The following is an 18153-nucleotide window of genomic DNA, read 5'->3' on the forward strand; positions in this document are numbered from 1 at the left end:
GTTTTTTCTAGGTTTTAGTTTTAACTGAAAGCTTTTGATTATACATGCATTTTCTCAGGAAAGGTGGCTTAACTTTAAAACATGGGGCTGGAAAGGCAGTATCTTGTTCTTAGAGTTTCTGATCATATTTAAGTTACTTGTCATGTTGCGGAGGTTGCCTCTTCAGCAGAAGTCTACTCACTTTCCTGACTCCTGCTCCTGTGTGCTGTCTGCGCTGACCTCACTGTGAAGAGGATGAGATTTCCATCTCAAAACTTAGTTCCTGCCTCTGGGCATTGCTGGCTGGAGTGCAAGTTCTGAATTACAGATATCTCTGCACCGTGGGTCAGGGGTTGGTTGTGGTGCCAAGCTTGCTTTCAGGCTACCTGGAATCATGCTGCAGAGAAGCAGCAGCCAGGAATGATGGTTGACAGCATTCACTGATAGGCCACAGGGGCCTCTCCTTGTGCACCTCCTTTACCTGGCTGTAATAAAGCCTGTTCCACGGTACCAAAGGTTTGATGGAAGATGTCTGTAAGTAAATAAATGCCCCCAGGACAGCACCAACCAGCCATGGCTTCTTTTCCTGGCTCCTCTGGGGATTTAATCTAAATAAGCACAGCGTGAGGGGGCAGCCACCTGAGTGTTGGAGGACAGAGAGAGGCTACAGGGATGCAGCTTCTGTCTGGCCCAGTGCTGGTTGCTGTAGGGTCGTGCTCTTTGCCTTGTTGCATCGAGGTGAGCACCCCCTGTGCCCCACACAGCAGCGGTGAGCCAGACGAGGGAGGATTATGCTTAGAGGTGGGGTGCAGATGCGAGACCTCCCCCCGCCTTGCTCCTCGAGCCGAGTTCGGTGGAACGAAGCCCCAACCTGTGCCGGAGGGCAGCGGGGCTCCCGGCGGCGGGGCTCCCGGCAGCGGGGCGGGCCCACGGGCCGCTCGGTGGCTGCTCGTCCCGCCCCTGCGCCGCCGGCCCAGCCCCGACCGCCGACCCGCAGGAGACAGCCGGGGCCGGGCGCCCGCCCCGTTACAGCCGGTGGCCGCGGCCCCTTCTCCGAGCGGCGGTAAGGCGGCGCGGGGCGGCCCGGGGAGGCGGCCGGGCCCCGGGCTCGCAGCGCAGGGCCCCGAGGCGGCGGGCGGCGGCGGGAGGCACGGGCCGGGGAGGCCGCGGGCTGCCGGCGGGCCTGGGCCGGCGCGGCGGGGGCTGCCGCGGGACTGGGCCGGGCAGCCGTGCCACCGGGCATCCCGGCCCCCGGGCCCTGCTCGCTGCCATCCAGCGCTGGCCGGAGGAGGCTCGGCCATCCCCGGGGCGTCCAGAAGAACCCTCCCGGCAGCTCTGTAGGTGCCCGTTTTCCGTGCGGCCCATTCATGAGCCTGTGCTGCCTGTGGCTGGAGCTCCTGCCGGCACCCCGGCGGGGCAAGGCAGGGAAAGGGCCGTGCAAACTCTGAGCCCATGTGAAAGCGCTGCAGGAAGATGGGTGCCCTGCAGTGGGAGGGCGAGAGGCCATACGATGCCGTTACTGTGCTGCGGTACAGCGGTTTTGTTACCCTACCCCCTGGGCTCTCTTCCATACACCCTGCTGATGGAGCGGGACCGTCGGGGCCCTGCACAGAACAGGTTGCAGATAGAGATGATGGCTGAAGTTGACAAGCATCGTTTCTAATTTGGAAGAGGGACAGGACGGAGTAGTTTCACCATGAGATGTAACTTTCCTTTAGTGGTTTAGGAGGGAAAGCACATTGTGATGTGGGAGGTGAGAGGAGGGAAGAGAATTCGGCATTGGAATGAAGCTTGAAGAAAAGTGGCCATCAGGGCTTGAGTGTTTGGCCTGGAGACCTGCAGAGCAGGGAGGCCATGCTGGAGTTAGGAGCAACTGCTTCAATCTCTTGTGTTCTCCACAGAAGCCTGGTGAAGTTTATTTAATGACTTGAGGACCTTTGATGAAAAGAACCTGTGGAAAACATTTTGTTTCAATTTTAATTTGTTGGGTTTTCTCTTGGACTTTTGTTTTTATTAAAAATAAATGGAAGGAAAGTGCCAAGAAGTAGACTTTATTCCACTAAGTCAGAATTTTTTGTGTGGAAGATGGTGATGATGGTGCTTTTGGAAGAGGTATTGTCAAGCTTATTTACCTAGTGGAAAGAGGGTAAGTTCTAGATGTGTTTTGGCATATAGTAGCAGTAATCCATCAGAAAAGAGTAGACTGCTGCAAACTAAACAACTAAATCAACAAGTGACTTCCCGTTTACCTCATCTGCTGAACAGTCATTTGATAGAATGGCACAGGAGTTCTTGTACCCACTTTCCACAGCTAAAATAGGGCTTTAAAAAAGAAAAACCAAACAGTAATTCAGTGAAATTGGGTTTGAGACTGTAGCTCTTGATCTTCTGTTTTATGGAAGGCAATGCTTTAGGATGTAGTGTGCAGAGCAGGAGTTGTACCTGGTGGACAAAGCTGGAGTTGTGGTCCTGAGACTATTGTCTTGGCCCTGTCTTCTGCAAGTCCTCAAGTGACTTAACTTACACCTAAATTTCCCCTCTGTAAGGAAAGTATATCCTAAAATTTCTCCACTTTTCTAAGGATATTGAGGGTAAAGCACAGTAAGAGAGAGCAAGGGACTGTGGGGTGTGCTGTGCATTAAAGACCTAACTGGGTCTTAGATGAGTCATCTTTGTGCTTCAGGAGGATGCTTTGTGGAAGTGAATGGATAGGAAGAACAGCCTCTAGTCCGGTTGGAATGTGTAGCCTTTATGATAAGGCTTTTGTTCTAGCCAGATTCAACAACATATTTCCCTCCTCTGTTTAACCAATCCTATCATTTTCTGTGACAACTGTTCCTATGATCTTCCCTGTTAACTGCTCTTTTATTAACAGAGATTCTTGTCCTCTTGCTGCTAGAGCATTTGCAGTAACACACCTTTTGTCTGCTGGACTGGAGATCCACTTCTGGAGCACATCACAGGTTTCCCACTAGTGTTTTCCCACTGGTTTCCCACTTGCCTGCTATCATACAGGAAGCTACTGTTCAGACTTCACTAAAACCTATCTAAGAGTATATGTCTCTAACAGTTAAAAAAGGCTGCCTTGTGTTACACCCAGCCAGAGGCCCTCTCAGCATCAGTTAAAAGGGTGACAGTGTGACTGCAGCTCTGCAGAGAGTGCTGCTTTCTTGTTCCACCTGGGTCTGACTGTGTGTGCAAAGAGGGAGTTTGGGGCAGGAACATCAGTGACTCTGTCCCAGCTAGAGTTGGAGGCTCATGTATGGGTCTAACAGTACTTGTACTGATGTCTTGGTTTTCCTATGTGATTTATCCCATACTTTTTATGCTTTGCTCTTTTTACTAAGCTAGAAATCACACACTGCTGTGGACAAGTGTTGCATGTCATTGTGTATCTCATGCATCTAGCAAGATGATGATCCTGAGTCATTGCTGTAAAGCAAAACCATTTATCTGCACTGAGCTTTCCAGCTGTCCTGTAGAATCAGATTGGTGCAATCATGTTCAGCACTGATGGAGTAGGGTTAGTTATTAGAGCTGTTGTATGACAATAAATACAAACAGAATGCTGTATTTTATATTGCTACGCTGTTGCTTGCTTATGCTGCATCCTCTTCAGCGTAACCTTTGACACTGTGAAGTATTTTTTCCTAGCAGCTGTGAGGTGACTCTGCAGGCCAGATCTGTCTCCTCTGAGAGCTTCTTTCTTTCAGATTTTGCAAGTGAGCATGGTGGGATACTAGCGTGAAAGAGGAAGTTATTGTTTTTCCAGAGCTTGCTTTTTTAACTGTTAGAGACATATACTCTCAGATAGGTTTTAGTGAAGTTGAAGTCTGAACAGTAGCTTCCTGTATGATACGAGAGTTTTCAAGAGTAAGATGTGCAAATTCCATTATAAGTGGAGGTAATGAGTGGTGAGACAGGCTTTTCAAATGCCTGTGTTTTCAGTCTAACTTTGGGTACACTGCAGGTGCCTGTCATGTAATATAAACATTATTAATTTTCTAATGTTTAGTAAACGCATATTTAAAATGCCACAACAATGTTATTTACTCTCCTAATGTAGTGTTGTTTTTTTAAAAATAATGCTGATATTTTCTGCATAAATCATGACTCTTGCATTGTTTTCACAGTGAGAGTGAGGGAGTGCTGTAACAGGCTGCCCAGATGGGTTGTGGAGTCTCCTTCTGCCAACGACCATGGCTAGGAGAGGATGGACTCAGACATCAAACCAATATGATTTAGAACTGAGCTCATTTATTCTTTTGTTCTGATTACTTATATACTGTTTCAAGCTAAAGCCTGCAGGTAATAGGGATAGATGATTGGTTAAACATTGTTGTTCACAAGCCTTGCATATATTGTGGCATACACTGATTGGATAACAAAAATTAGCTAAAATATAATCTAACAGTTAGTACATTGATCTTCCAGATGTATCTTCCAGATGTCTGGGGTCCTTTATTCTTGTGCATCCTTCAGAGATGTTTTATGGCCTTGTTTACTTCCTTAGTAGTTCAGGGCTAGGGCGACCTTGGGTTCTTTGCTCGTATTCCTTAGTACACATTCTTTATTCTTATCTTAAGGTAACTTATGATACATTGGTTTCAGCTCAAATGCTCCCACTAAGGCCCCAACACCTTCTCAGGAGACATTTAAACCCCATGTGGACGAGTTCCTGTGTGACATTCTCTAAGTGGTCCTGCTCTGGCAGGGGGGTTGGACTAGATGATCTTTTGAGGTCCCTTCCAACCCTTAAGATTCTGTGATTCCTTGAATGGAAATATGGGAGTCGAATTTTGTATTAATTTCTCTCTCATCCTTTTCCTGCTTCTTAATGCTTTTGGATAGCTCAGAGTGAGAGCTTTTTCAGTTCTGATGGGACAGATCATTGTCCAGGAAAATGTTAACGTTCAGGAAGATTTATCTTTATGTAGTGGGGAAATGTCTCATTTTGCATAATCTCTTGGTAAAATATGGTTGTAACAGTATTGTGAAGGTGTCTTTCACTGCTGTCTTGAAAGCAATGCTAAGAAAGAAAAGGAAATACATTTTTTCTTTCTCATCTCTATGCATTATGGTGAGGGAACAGTTTGAGGTTTTTGAGAAGTCAGTAGGACTACATGTTAAGTAGGTGGTATCTGTGTTGAAAGCATCTCATTTTGTGCAAGATGCGAAGTGAGTGATGAGTCCAGGTCCCCTGCCATTATGGGAATGACATCATATAATTCTTCATAAGAACTGGCCCTGATGGCCACCTTTCTTCAAGCTTCATTCCAACGCTGAATTTTCTTCCCTTCCCTCTGTTCACCTGCCACATCACAATTTTTTCTTAATCAAGAGCACTCTGGTGATATGTGATGTTTACCCACTCAGCCATGTCAGAAAGTGCTTATTCATTCCCTTTTTCATCTTTTTTTCTTCTTTCTTTCTAAAAAGAGCCAACTGAAAATGTCTCAGAATCCTGACAAGCCACATTCAAGTAAAGAGAAGTTGGGTGGCTTGGAGGATGGTCAAGAGGAGAGCTTGGACAACCTGGACCAGTCTATTAGGAAGAGAATACGACAGAGTGCTCCAGGGTCACACAGAGATGATACACCAAAGTGTAAGCAAAACTGCTTTATACCAAAAAAAAGTGGAGTCTATCATTTTTTGCTGAAGGCAATCCTAGCATTTTATAGCCATTGTACAGGTTTGAATGTTTTGCAGTGAAACAATGTGTGACTCCTGATCATTTGCTTTGAGGCTGTTTGTAACACCGTTCTTCCTATTTTTAGTGCTTAATTATACACAGTAACCATGTTGTCCTGAGCCACATATACCTTAAATACCGTAGCACATCTGGGTTGAGAGAAAGGATAAGCCCTACTGCAGTGTGTTTTAGCTAAAATTTTAGCTGTTTGCATTATCAGCTGAACCTTCTGGGTTGTTGCAGCCTCTGTTTCTACTGCAGGGCAAGAAAAGCTGTTATCAATGAAATAATGTCCTGTCACCCCTCTCACAGTACAGATGGGAAGTTGTGTATTTAATACTAATGTTACTTCTAGGTCAGGCAGGACTGCATATTCTAAGTTTATTCCTAGGGTGGTTTTTGTTTGTCATTCTGCTTTTAACATGAGGAGCTGGATGCAATATGGCCACCAATTATTTCTGGCAAATCTATAGATAACACCAAGGGGAAGTTTTCTCATCCCTGGAGTTCAATTCCTAGAGGCAAAATGACTCAGATCACTAGTTCCAAATTTGTGTAGAGAATGTCTCAGCAGATAACATTTTATTTGTTACATTCTTTTTACTTTTTATTCATGTTTGTTATCACTTGAGGTTTAGTGTCCTGTTACACAGAGGAGATGTTCTGAGAGAGTTTATGTTCTTAGGTCCTGCTGGTTGCCTGATAGGAAATGCGGTGTGTTTCTGGAGAGAGGCTATAAACACATGAAAGTAGAACACACAACACAGACTCGCACTGCATTGTACCACAAAGAGGTCATTGGTCTCAAGCCCTCCCCTTTTCTAAGGGAGCAGATAGGAGAAAGAAGTAACATGATTTAAGAGCATTCTTTGGTAGATGAGTCTCAGCTTTTAGTGCATCCACTGCTGGAGTGAAGTCATTTGGCAGTAGGACAAGAGCACTCTCATTTAGTCATGAATTTTTGTTGTCCTGCTTGATTTTCTCAAAATATCAATCCTTGCTGTGTTCCCAGAGTCACTATGTGAGATTAAGCTCTAAGCAGAAGGAAATAAGGCTTATGGGGGACTGCATGAAAAGATCATGAAAAATGAGAAATGAAAGACATGAAAAAAAGAACAATGAAAGGTTAGCACATGGGAACCACACTGTGTATACTTGGAACAGCTCCGAATGGGAGACAAGTGATGGATAGTTAAAGGACCTTTTCTGTGTTACTAGCTTAAGTGCAATATCTCAGTGAAGCCAGCCTATGAAGATCCCTGGTTGGTTTCCTTCAGTTTGGGCATCAGTAAGTTGCTTCTGTGCTGGACTGTAGTTGAAGTGACTGACTATGGAGAGGAATCAATCCATTATGGCAGTTCTGTTGTGGTTCATTCCCTCACTTTGACTCCACTAAATGATTTCTGGAGGAGCTGAGATGAAGTTTGCCTTTCTTTTCTGCCTCACCTTGAGGACACTATGATCTAGCATTCTCATTTTTTCTCAAATACTTGGACCAGGGCAGAGCTGTGGTGCTTCTCTTAACTTCTGGCAAGGCATTGCAGGGTGCCCATATGCACTCCTTGCACTGGTGCTAGCGCAGCTAGGAGCAATCTTTGCCACAAGCAGTCTGTAGCAGCAGGTTTCAGTTGGCTTACCAGACAACTTACTAGCATGGCCTACACCCTTGGCATCTTCTCAGCCTTTATGTTGACTTGGTTTTAGGGCTCTGACACTTCCTGCAGCACAGCAATGCCAGTAGTGTCCCAGGAGGATGTTATATAGTCCAGAACAATTAGGAGCTGTAATTCCCAGTGCATCCAGGGAGCAAATGACGTTTCCTGAAACCATCCCTGTCCCTCTTGTACCTTCTAGATTTCTACAGTCAGTCACTACCTTTGTCCTCTGCCCAATGAAAACTGGCGTGGTTTTTTTTCAGGTTTGGTGCTTCCTCCCACTTGGTTGTGTGCCCCAGGGCTCAATTAGAAGCTGCTTGGCCATCTTTGTCAATCTCAGATGCCTGCCAGAGGAAGAAGTCTTAGGCATTGGTACTGGGACTAGGTCTTGACATCCTTTGTTGCTAGGATGATGGCCTCTGGGGGGAAAAAAGAGAGTTTGGAGAAGTGCCAGTTGCACTGGTAGTAGCAAGAATAATTAGCTACCAGTGTGCTCTTGCTTAATGTTAATGGTGGTTTGTTTGCTGACTGCTTTGGAGATGAAGTCACTTCCTTGAAAAATAGAAAATGGAAATGTGAACATCGGCACAATAAATGGGAAAATAGTGTGACAAAAATACCACTATTTTGGATGATCTCTTCCTACAGTATGGAGAAAGATACTATTAAACAGTACTGTCGTGGTTTTGCCCAGCCGGAGCAAAGGGGAAGAAAACCGCGACTCCTCCCCCTCCCCCTCTCGACGGAATGCGGAGGGGATCGGAGAGGGAGAAAAAAAGTAAAAGAGCCCGCGTAAGTTGAAATAAGAACAGTTTACTGGGGAAATTGAAGAGTAACAACTATAACAAAGACAAGGGGATGTTACAAAGAAAACTGGTGAGTGATACAGTTGCTCACCACCCGGGACCCGACGTGAGCGACCGCTCCGGATCGGCGACCAAGAGTCCGCGCCCCCCAGAAGAGCTTATTCCGGCCAGCCCCCACCTGTACCCTGGGCATGACGGTTAGGATGGTATCGAATACCTGCTGGCCAGCCTGGGTCAGCTGTTCAGGCTGTGCCCTTTCCTGGTTCCTCACGGGAATTAACTCTATCCTGGCTCAAACCAGGACAAGTACTAAAGAAGTGGGTTTGGGGTTTTTTAAAAGGTAGGACTTGGAAGCAATTGTCATACTGAGCCCAGGATATCGGCTGAGGCTCACTCCTTTATTCTCTGTAGCACTCCAAACCTCCACCATCTGGGAAAGAAAGCAAAGGAGAGGAGAAGAGTTTTCAGATGATCCTGGTTTTTGTCCTTCTGTACTGTCATGAAGGTAGAAAAGCATCAGCAGACTTGTTTTTTCCATAGACTTTGATAGATACCTGACAGTTTGATTTATGTTGCAGCCAGTCCTCCTCGGCCTGTGTCAGTAGAAGAGCTCATGGAAACAGCTAAGGGAGTAACCAACATGGCATTAGCACATGAAATTGTTGTTAATGGAGACTTCCAGATAAAACCAACTGAATTACCAGAACACAGGTAAGTCTGTTACCAAATGGATCTGTAAATACACTTTGCATGTGTAGAACTGCAGAACAGCTCTAGTGGCTCGGCTAAAGGCTCTGTCCAGTGTCTTGTCTGGCAACGCTTGGCAGGGGATAGGGCAGAACATAAGATGCAGCAGTTCTGCTTCCCCAGATACACGTGTGTGTGAAAGGTGAACCTCTTGGAGGAGCTGGACATGTGTAGTGTGCTTTCTGTAGGTGTCTTCTTGTCCCAGGGGTCTGAGGCCACAGTCTTCCGAATGTCCAAGTCTAGCTGCAGACACAGGTTGTGCTCTTAGCATCTTTTTCACTTCCACTGCCTGTGGGAGTAAGAGGGAACTGATATTTTTTGCTTTTTCTGTCTGTTTCTCCAGGGATTTTTTGGGAAAAGATTCTTATATTTTGTTAGGTTAGTACTTGCTCCCTTTGAGTTTGAAGCCTTTCCATCTCTATCAGACGTACATGAAGTAATTCTATCCCCAGCTGAGAGGGGAGAGGGAGAACAGAAGCAGCCTTGATATCTGTGGTTGCATACTGGCCAGTGTGGCTGACCCAGTCTTATCTACAGATGTTTTCTGCTTGGTAGTTGATGGCTGAGAATAAATGCTTAATAAAAAATGATGATGAGTGAAGAGAGTGCTGTTCTACCCAGTGTCTGCTTCTGCTCCCTGTTCCTTCCTGTGGATTTCTCATGTGAAAACATGCTGTGATAGTGGAGAACTTTTCTGCTGTGCCTCAGTGCCATAAAATTGATCTCAGCATTTTTCAGGGAATAAGGATTATATCATGTCTTCTTTTTTCCATGCCTTCTTCTTTCCCCACCATGTTTCTCCACAAAAAAATAGAGCTGGGGGCCTATGGAAAGTTGGATGCCGTTTCTCAGTGATGCTGAGCAGTGGCTGTAGTTTTCACCAGAGTGGCTGATTTGCATCTAATTTGTGAGGGTTTGTGTACAGCTATTTACCACCTAAAAAAGAAAGAGCAATCATTCAGATTTTGCTTGAAGAGAGACCTTGGAATCTTCCTTGGATTAATGTGGGTTTTTTCATGTCTCAAGCTTAGAGACCTCTGCAGCTTAAATGTACTTGTAGACAAGTGGTTGGAGGAGAAAGCACTTGTGAGTGTATTTGTGGTTGTATACGCTGTCAGTGGAGCAGATATTGGCTGCTCTTAGAGGGCCACAGGGCATATGTGCCTCTGGGGCTGCCTGAGCCTCAGCTGCACATGGAGTCAGAGCCTTAGGAACCTGCTGTTTCCTGTGGGCATTCTTTGGGTGCCTTTGAGCATTTTAGTTCTTTGGTGTTAAAGGTAAACCTGGTCTGAATGGGAGCCTGCCTACTGAAGAGGAGTAAAAATCAGTATTTCAAATTAGGAACTGGTACTGAAGCAGTGCAACTCATTTTTTTTTACATAAACTGAAATGGGCCTTTGTATCAGAGTGGTTGAAATATTCATGTGCTGAAATGAGGGAGCTTTTGTGTCATGGAAGCTACTTCACCAAACTGTTAGGTTTGCTTAATGAGTTCTACTCATGAGAATTACAGTTCCTTAGATTTTGAAAGGAACGTGAATACTGATCTTTTGAAGACAAGCTGTAATTTTGGTGATTTCTTGTTTATTTTCTTCAAGTTGTTTAAGTTAGAGGCAGCACATGATGGATACATTCAAGGATTTTCATTTGTTGCTGCTTTTTCTCGTGTGTAACCCTTTATTAGAGTATAAACCATTCCACACCCTATGTCCAGTTTTTATTGCTTTTCTGATTAACTAGAAATGGCAGGTCTCTTCTGTTAGCTGTCATATATTCATTATTACATTATATTCATGTTATTACCTGCTGTTCTTCGGGAGCTGGAGATTATCTTTGTAAAGTGGTGCAGAGAGAAGTAATATTCTTTTTCACTGGTCATATTTATCCACAGCTTAGAAAAAAAAGTAAGAGATATTGTGCATAAGGCTTTTTGGGATTGTCTGGAAGCTCAGCTACAGGAAGATCCACCGATATATGACCATGCAATTAAACTACTGGGAGAAATTAAAGAGGTAAGATGATGAGAAATCAAGGTAAATTACTGTGTTTGAGTAGCTGCATTGGTATGAATGAGCACAAGTGGTTGTAGTTTGGCTTTTCATAAAGGACTCTTTTGATCTTTTTTGACTGTCTTATTGTCTGTGAACATAGTTAAGTTGTATCACCCCACAGGAGAGATTTGAATGTAAAAACAAATGCAAAACCATGTAAGATAATTAAAAGGTAAGTAATACTGGTTTCATAATTCCAAGCTTCCTTCATGTTGTATCAGTGGTAATACTTACAGAATCAATGAGATGCCCCAACTCTGGGCTGACAAAGTGAAGCACAATAGTCTTAAGAATGATCTGTACTACAGAGTATTTACCACTTGGTAACTTCAGGATCAGACAGAGTGAAGTGAAACGTTCTGAGAGGAAGAAAAGGAAGGCAGGCAGGAAGGAAGGGAGGGAGGGAAGAGAGAGAGAGAGAGAGAAAGAGAGAAAAGAAAGAGTCCATTTGTGAAAGGCAATTAGTTTAAATAAAAACTGGTTCAATAACTGCTTTGATCTTTATGGTATTTGATATGTAGAACTAATGCACTATTAAAAACTTTCCCTTTCAGAATCTCCTGTCCTTCTTGTTGCCTGGTCATATGAGACTGAGAAGCCAGATTACTGAAGTTCTTGACTTGGATTTGATAAAACAGGAGGCAGAAAATGGGGCCCTTGACATTTCTAAGTTGGTTGAATTTGTTATTGGGATGATGGGGACTCTCTGTGCTCCAGCTCGAGATGAAGAAATTAAGAAGCTAAAAGATATTAATGAAATAGTTCCCCTGTTCAGGTACTGAAATGGTATTTCCTAGTCACATTGGAAGCCTCTGAAATAATGTAGGTGTGGGGTGGGGCTTCCAACAGGGAAATCTGCAAACCTTTGTAGAAAAAAATAGAGTGATAGGGAAAGGGATATAATTGTGAGTGTAAAAGGGAGATATGCTCCAGAAGGTTTTAACCAGGATCATCTTTGTTGTGGTGAACTGGTGTATTTGTCTGGCCCCTGCATGACACTGGGAGACATTTTCTCCAGTGTCATGCATATAAGCCTTAAGATAGCAATCAGTTTCTATCAGAATGTAGACAGCGGGAGGGGAAAAAAGCAAGCAGGAGCATAGGAAAAATGTATTATTGTTCTCCAACTAGCTCATCCTTTTGAGAGCTCTCTTTACCTCCCACCCCACTCCCTGTATAATACCCTTTCAGTTCTAAAGGGAGTGGACCTACCAAATCTGGGAGCACAGAGGCTTCTGCTTTGTCACTGTGTTCTTAGTTGAACAGCTGAAGGTCTCAATAGAAGAAATTTCATTAGCCTTGTTGTTTTCTAACCTGATAGGCTTCCAAGAGTTCAGGTTGATTTGGCAGAGACACTGCCAGCAGGAATTAGGTTGCTTTGAAATGAAGTTGAATTTTCCTTGATGTTTTTGTTTGTCTGTTTCTTTTATTGTTTTTTCCCCTCGTGTCTGATTATTCACTTCCCACTGAGGTTGGCTTTATAGGCTGCCAACAGAGGTAGCATGTAAGCCTGGAAACCCAAATGTCTTTTTAGGTATTCAACATACCATATTGCACATCCTGGAAAATACAATCTGTGGAGCCAGTAAATTAATTCCATGGAGGCAAGGGAATTAATTCCAGGGAAGCAAGATTTATTTCCTACTTGGAAGAGGCACATACATGCATGTACCTGCTTGCTCAAGCTTTCTATCTCATGCTCTAAAATTGTTAAGCATCCTGTTAATGTTTCCTTCCCATGCACATTTTTGCTCTTTCCTTAGACAATCTGTAATAAATCTTGTAAAGAGTACCTTTTAAACATCTGCAGCCTTGAATAACTTTTTCTGTTTGTTTGTTTAGAGCAATTTTCTCTGTATTAGACCTAATGAAAATGGATATGGCAAACTTCGCTGTCAGTAGTATTAGGCCAAAATTAATGCAGCAGTCTGCTGAATATGAAAGAAAGAAGTTTCAGGAGTTTCTTGAGAAACAGCCAAGTATGACTTTGTTCCTTTCTTTCTTCCCCTCTGACCTCCCAGTAAACTGTGTGTCTTTGCTTGTAGATCATGAAAAAAAATCTGAATTTTTGATAAGCTGTAGAGTTCATGTGGTAAATGACACCTTGTGTCCCAAAACCATGTGGTTTGAAAAAAATCTGCCAGAACAGCAGTTCTGTACTTAGTACACTGGAGTTGAGTTTCATTTCAGTGCAGTGTAGGGCATAATTACCTAGTGTCATCACACCTCCAGTTTTCTGTAGCTGTATGGTTATTAGTTTTGATGTAGATGTTCTACTTAATGCAATAAATGAAATGCATGTCAATAACTGCTGCCTTGGGTATCAGTAATAGTAACCAATGGGATTATTTGGAAATTATTGGTGGAAAAACCTAACTTGGAAAGGGAATTTTCTTAACAAGACTTCCCCCCCCCATTCTTCCAGATTCTTTAGACCTGGTTACAAGGTGGTTGCAAGAAGCAGCAGATGATCTTGCAAAGCTGAGATGTAAGATGCTGCCTCCACACTGCAGTAGTGATGGTGCCACAGGGGGAGCTTTCACCTTGTGCCCCACTGCTGTACAAAATCATGCCTATCTGAAGCTGCTAAAGTGGGATCACTTAAACAGGCGTTTTCCAGAAGTAGGTATTTAACAGAAAAATGAATCATATGCTTGTTCTGTTTCGTTGTTTCTGGGATATAACAGATGTCATTTGGATTTGTAGCCTTCCAACAAGAATGATACTAAAATATTTCTCTCTTGGTTGAGAGCTATTGTGGCTCTTCTAGTAGGTACTTTTTTCAGTATTGAAACTTAGTTGGAAAAGAGGTGTTTTCTTCATTTTGTTCCTGACACTTATCTGCTGAGCATATGTTGCTCTTTTCCGTGTCTCTGTCTTATCTTCCCTGCTGTGGATAGGTAGGGATGTTACTTCACAGCCCAGCATGCTGACTCCATTCTGTGCTGGTTTTCTCGCTCTTTGCAGACAGTGCTCATGGACCAGAGTCGCTTTCAGGAAATACAGCTGGAGCTGGAGCAGCTGCTGCTGATGGGGACAGTCCTGCTGGTGACGTTCAGTGCATCAGGCCCCGCGCTCATCGACGTGCCTGGATTTGCTGAGAGAATCAAAACCATTGTCAGGGTACTGCTGACAGGAATGCATCTTCCGTGAGTAGCAAACAGTCTGAGTCAGGCAGAGGCAGGTGGAGTTCTGTTTTCCCCACTAGTAAATACTCAGTTTAAGCCTCTTTCTGGCTGTGGATGATGGAATACATGCGGAAGAAGTGATGAGGGCTTTTTATGAGCCCAGACTGATGGTTTGTGTTCAGCCTCCTCAGACAGAACCCTCCGTTCTTGCTCTGATAGGTACATACTCTTTTTTTCAGAGTACTTTTCTCATGGTGCCTGGCTGGTGCATGAGAGTGCAAGCAGCTAACCATGCTCACAGTTTGGGCCAGGCTTCCTAGAGTGTGGCATAGTAAGCCGCTTGCAGATTTAGAGTGATTGCTGCACACATTACAGGTTGACAACTGTTTTTCCATTAGTCAGAGCTGTCTGTGTAGGCAGAAAGGCAGCGCTTATTTGTAGGGACTGTTGAGGATGGAAATCTTTAGTGCTATCTACCTACATGTTTTGTATCTCAGCTTTGTTTTTTCATATATAAACAAATGTATTATTCTTTATAGTTCTGGCTGTATCTGGGTTACACTTCCTCTGTTACATTTGATATGTAAGGCAAATGTAATTGGTTACCTTATTCTTAAAAGGTGGGGGAAAAGATGAATAACTGAAGTAGCCAAGTAGTGCTGTGCTCCACATCCTCTAGGTCCTTTAACCTGCAGGAGTCCTTGGCCACCATGGGTGAGAAGGTGTGTGCTGAAGTGAACAGCTGCCTGTCCCAGCATGGCTTCACGCCCTTCACCGCCGAGAGAGAGGCTGTGCTTAAAGGGCAGATCCAAGCAGCGGCCAACCCAGAGAACTCCATCTGCAAGCTCGTAGGTATGCCTTGGCAGAAATGCCCTGCTCTCAAGCAACCGCTCCTCTGTCCTTGTCAAAGTGTTGCTGGCATGTCGTGCATGGTTCCTCATTTACTCTGTTTCAAACACTTGCTTACTGTGTGTAGGCTTTCTGTATTTTACATGAGATGACACTACTGACTGAAAGCAAACCAAACCCCTCGGTCCAATTTTTCCAGATTCTCGAATTCAAAAGTTTCTGGAGAATTATCTTGCATCTAGTCACCAGAAATCCTTACCTGCTGTTCCTGGAGGATTAGGCCCTATTCAAAGAGAGCTGGAAGAGATTGCTGTCAAGTATGTTCGTCTTGTCAACTACAACAAAATGGTCTTCAGCCCTTACTATGATGCAGTCCTTGGCAAAATACTGACTAAGGAAGAATCCCAGTTTCTAGGGAAGTCAGAAGAATCCTAAAACCAGTTTGTATGCTACAAATGTGGTATTGTCAGCTATCTGAAAAAACAGTTGCACCGATACTTGTCTAGGAAAACAGCTTTCCATGTAAATACTGGTTCCTTTTAATTCACTAGTGATGACGGGCAAGGAAAATCCATGAAATACAATCGAGGTTCTGAAGTAAATGCTGAGAGATGCATTTTAAGTGTGAAACCGGGGGGTGTGGCTTGGTACATTTCTGGCTGCAATTTTGAGGGTTTAAGAACCAAACTTTGTATTTAAGTGGCTCATTTTAGGGCATTTGACTCTGATTTACCGTGAATTTAGTTTAATTAATCCAGAGCAGATTAGCAATGGTCTTTCCCAGAAGGGGTGATTTAGCTTTTAAAAAATACTACATTAAAAGTCTTAAGAAGAAAACAAAAATTAGGTAAGAGAAACTTTAACAGGCAAAAACCAAATCCAAACAGCACTTTATTGTAACATTATGGTTAGTATGGTAAACTACAAGTTTTTTCTGCATTTGACTGCATTTTTAATAGCGCTTTTTTTGCTGTTTACCTGCAGATGTTACAAAACACATGATATATTTTTGTAGCAATTTTTCTGGTTATTGGGTAACTGTCCTCTGCTATGTACAGAACTTCCAAAGGTGGCAATCTTATAGATTGCAGCTGTATTTATCTCTTGTAAAGACTTCAGAAGGGCAGAGCTAAAAATGTTGTGATAAAAGTGGCATTTCTTACCTTCTTTTTTTTCTTTTGCTAGTAGTTTACTCCTTTTTATGTGAAATACTAATTTTGAAGTAAATCTTTGTCATTTTTCAGAAGGTGGATTTCAAGTGTGTGAAACTTTAGGCTGAAACTTTTACTTGCTTTTTTTAAGTTTACAACTGGAGGTGGTTGCATCTTCAATCACATCTTCAAAAATATCCAGGGGTGCACTATTGGAAGTGTGATTTTAACGTACTGTGAGAAGTGAGTTGTGTAATATTTAAAGTAGAAGATTTTTTTCACTTTGTAGAGGTGTTTGTGAAACTTGAAACTATTTGTAGGTCTTAAATTTAATTAGCTACATGTCATATAGAAGAGTGTTCGCAGAAGAGCTCAGTGATCTTGCAGCCTTGTTGCAATTTCAGACTCAGCTAGGAGGTAAGTATGTTTGCAAGTTTCCTCTAGTTGAGCAGAACACTAGATTACAGTAATCAAAATTTGATGATTTTATGAAAGCAGAGTTCTTAGTTGTAAACAGTGTGTCCCAAGTGCTGGACTATCCAAAACAGAATGTGTCATCTTTCAAAAAAAAACCCCAGGTTACGTAACATAAATAAAGAGCCCTTTGATTTCTAACATCCAGGTTCATTTCATTAATCCATTAGTCAGCCAAAATAATAGAACGTCTAGGAGGCACTTGCTTATGAATCAATGTTGATGCTTTCCTTCAAATGTCAGTGTGGATACAGCTGCACTAACTTTGAGTTTGGAGGAAGGTGGGATAAGTAAGACCTTTTATTCCATGTTAGCCTGTGCAGCGATTAAATCAAATGTTTTCTCATCCATTACAATCTCTTCCCCTAAGGGAAAAAAACCACCAAATCCCTGCAGGAGACCACCAGCTCAGACAAGTGATTTTTCCTCTTGGCTAAATGTACTCAGAAAATGGATGTCTGTCTGTCCATGTTTCTGTGATAACTTGAAAATCAGTAAGTTGGTTAGCCAGAAAAACCCAGTTCCGAGTATGTTTTTGGTGTGGCCCCCTTCGTTGTTTGAATCAGCAAAAGGATACTAGAGAGGTCTTTGAGACTGCTGCATCTGCACACTGTACTCAGTTATTAGTGCAGGATCCACCTCAAAACACAGCTTTGCAGCTCCAAAACGTTCAGTAGTCTGTGTAACAAAAGAGCTACTGGAAACATTATTGCTGGAAAGAGGAAAAAACCCAACCCCCTACGAGAAAGCTATTTTCATTTGTGTTAAATGAGTTGCAGAAGTTATACATTTTAGTATTGCCTAGAGACTGCCTTTAAAGGCCCCTGTGAATTTATGCTTATGACAAAAAACTAGGTGCTATAGAGGATGATCTCAAAGATGTGAGAAGGAACAACGTAACTTAGAAAGGCCTACTTCGAAAAGTAGGTGACTGCTGCCAGAATGACTGGGGCTGCATGAGGGATAGATGAAATCGTGCTTGGTGACTGTAAGAGATAGATGGCTGCCCCCAGCTCGGGGGCTTGCAGGGTCCAGGATTGATCAGGTCCGTGCTCCCTCCCGCCAGACCCACAGTCCCTGTACTGCAGGGGGGGAAGGTCACTCTCCTTGTCCAGCGCCGGAGTTTCCCAGAGCACGGGGTTCTGACGCTCTCAGCCAAGTGCAATCCTCAGACAGTCAACTACCAGTTAAAATCTCAAGCGGGCATAGAAATGGCTTTGAAAGTTCACGTAGTGTTTTTGTTAGCTTTTTTGAAAATAAGAGGTTAAACTATGTAGCTGATCTATTAGCATTTAGCTTTGTGCATTATTAAGTGGAAGAACCAACGCAGCCATGCGGGGACAGACGGTGTTCTACTACTCCACATTAGGAACACACACCCAGTTTGTCTTACAGTGCTGTCTTCTTTAAGCAGTCGTGGAATTAAAAGCAAAAGTATACTGTATCCTCTAGAAAAATGGAAGAAAAGCTAATTCTAATATGTATGTTCTGAGCAATTTCCTGTGATGGTCTTATTAACATTGCTTTTGAAGTGGCTGAGTAATATTTAAGAAGTCTCTTGTTGTGTTTGAATAAAACCAGAATGAGGCATGAGCTTATGGATATCCTTTTATTTTAAAGG

At 43.3% G+C, this 18153-nt stretch overlaps 1 protein-coding gene across 2 annotated transcripts; it reads left to right on the plus strand.

The window, feature by feature from the left end:
* Nucleotides 1-968: 968 nt before the first annotated feature.
* Nucleotides 969-18077, plus strand: TCP11L1 (t-complex 11 like 1). Of its 2 annotated transcripts, XM_062000278.1 has the most exons (10): nucleotides 969-1042; nucleotides 5419-5584; nucleotides 8711-8843; nucleotides 10771-10891; nucleotides 11485-11705; nucleotides 12773-12909; nucleotides 13356-13552; nucleotides 13898-14079; nucleotides 14738-14910; nucleotides 15107-18077. In XM_062000278.1, exons 2-10 carry the CDS (start codon nucleotides 5431-5433, stop codon nucleotides 15340-15342), a joined length of 1554 nt encoding a protein of 517 aa, XP_061856262.1. In that variant the 5' UTR covers nucleotides 969-1042; nucleotides 5419-5430; the 3' UTR covers nucleotides 15343-18077. The 2 variants fall into 2 exon arrangements, with proteins under 2 accessions (XP_061856262.1, XP_061856263.1); XM_062000279.1 differs by lacking the exon at nucleotides 969-1042 and having other exon boundaries at nucleotides 5516-5584; nucleotides 8715-8843.
* Nucleotides 18078-18153: the final 76 nt, after the last annotated feature.

This window comes from Colius striatus, chromosome 7 (assembly GCF_028858725.1).
Source record: "Colius striatus isolate bColStr4 chromosome 7, bColStr4.1.hap1, whole genome shotgun sequence".
Lineage (NCBI taxonomy): Eukaryota > Metazoa > Chordata > Aves > Coliiformes > Coliidae > Colius > Colius striatus.

Excerpts from the sequence above, each read along its gene's own strand:
- TCP11L1 (XM_062000278.1), top strand. The coding sequence starts at position 5,431 with ATGTCTCAGAATCCTGACAAGCCACATTCAAGTAAAGAGAAGTTGGGT. Across the intron at positions 5,585-8,710 it reads CAGAGATGATACACCAAAGT|CCAGTCCTCCTCGGCCTGTG; the intron begins GTAAGCAAAACT and ends TTTATGTTGCAG. Across the intron at positions 10,892-11,484 it reads TACTGGGAGAAATTAAAGAG|AATCTCCTGTCCTTCTTGTT; the intron begins GTAAGATGATGA and ends TTTCCCTTTCAG.